We start from the raw sequence: 1394 nt of genomic DNA on the forward strand, positions 1-1394 counted from the left end.
CTCAATAGAATGTTGATATTCTTGCTTGTGTTTCTTTAATTATTGTTTTTTCCTGTGTGTTTATATATATATAAATAAATATATATAATATACAAATATTTATATTTTTTACAGTGATTTGCTGGGGTTGGTTACTTACCTGGACTGGGTTATGATCATTGTTACTATATGTTCCTGCATCTCTATGATGTTCGAATCCCCCTTTAGAAGAGTTATGCATGCTCCAACACTTCAGGTATCATTACTGTTTCAACTCACATTTTATAAAGGACAACCATCTTATTTTTCTCTACTGATTATTACCAAATTATGATTCAACTCTGCTTTGATTTTCAGATTGCTGAATATGTTTTTGTAATATTCATGAGCATCGAGCTTAATCTGAAAATTATGGCAGATGGCTTGTTTTTTACTCCAACAGCTGTCATAAGGGACTTTGGAGGAGTTATGGACATATTTATATATCTTGTAAGTTTTTATATTTAAAGGGTTTTTTATATTTAAAGAAGTTTTCTGTAACGTTCCTAATTTTCATTTCTCTGTTCATGTACTTATTAAATAGCAGGGACCAATTTTTTTATATATATAAGGGCAAGAATCTAAATTCAATCCATGTGTGAATCTGTGCACACAGTTACTACTAATTCACATTCAAATTTACTAACTGCATGTGCAAATATGTACTAAACATCTACATATATATTTGCATGCCAGGCTATGATAAATGCATATGCTAAGGTAGGTTTTGCATTGTATAGTGATTTTTCTGGGTTCATCTATTTCTTTTATACATTAGACCACATTCCTTTTCAGCAGTAGATCCTTATCTTTAACACTGCTTCTTTCATTTTTGTAGCTGGCATTTATTCCATGTCCCTTCCTTCATCCAATTTTCCTTCTGTGTAGGACATTCCTTGGGTTCTTATCACCTGATGGATGTTAAAGTTGAATCAGACCCAGGCTGTCCTTTGGATTCATGAAACAAGAAAACAAAACATCACATTCCCCTATTACTTCTCTCCTGGGAATGGTGCTCTTAGATAGCTGGTCTCTTCCTTTAGTGAAACTTTCTGCATTTCCGTTTATATGTAAGAGAAGGGGCGCTATTCCCTCTCTCTGTTTTTTATTTGTTTGTTTGGTTTTTTGTTTTATAAAGCACTGTAACAACACAGCAATAATAAATGTTATATACTGCAGCTACAAACATTACATTTGTCCCTGGAAAAAAAAAATTGTCATAGATTTCATAGACATTAGGGCTGGAAGGGACCTCGGGAGATCATCGAGTCCAGCCCCCTGCCCAAGGTCAGGAAGTCAGCTGGGGTCATAGGATCCCAGCAAGATAAGCATCCAATTTACTCTTGAAGGTGTTCAATGTAGGTGCTTGAACCACC

General features: G+C 34.4%; 1 protein-coding gene across 3 annotated transcripts in view; it reads left to right on the forward strand.

Annotated features, from left to right (window-relative positions):
- The window catches only part of NALCN (sodium leak channel, non-selective), a 451383-nt gene that overhangs the window by 401836 nt on the left and 48153 nt on the right, over window positions 1-1394 (forward strand). For all 3 annotated transcript variants that reach the window (XM_019529699.1, XM_019529701.1, XM_019529700.1), the window contains 2 exons: window positions 115-235; window positions 337-468. In XM_019529699.1, the coding sequence (XP_019385244.1) occupies window positions 115-235; window positions 337-468 (253 nt within the window). The remainder of the gene's footprint in view (window positions 1-114; window positions 236-336; window positions 469-1394) is intronic.

The sequence above is a fragment of the Crocodylus porosus genome, unplaced genomic scaffold, assembly GCF_001723895.1.
Source record: "Crocodylus porosus isolate Cpor-Errol unplaced genomic scaffold, CroPor_comp1, whole genome shotgun sequence".
In the NCBI taxonomy this organism is placed as follows: Eukaryota; Metazoa; Chordata; order Crocodylia; family Crocodylidae; genus Crocodylus; species Crocodylus porosus.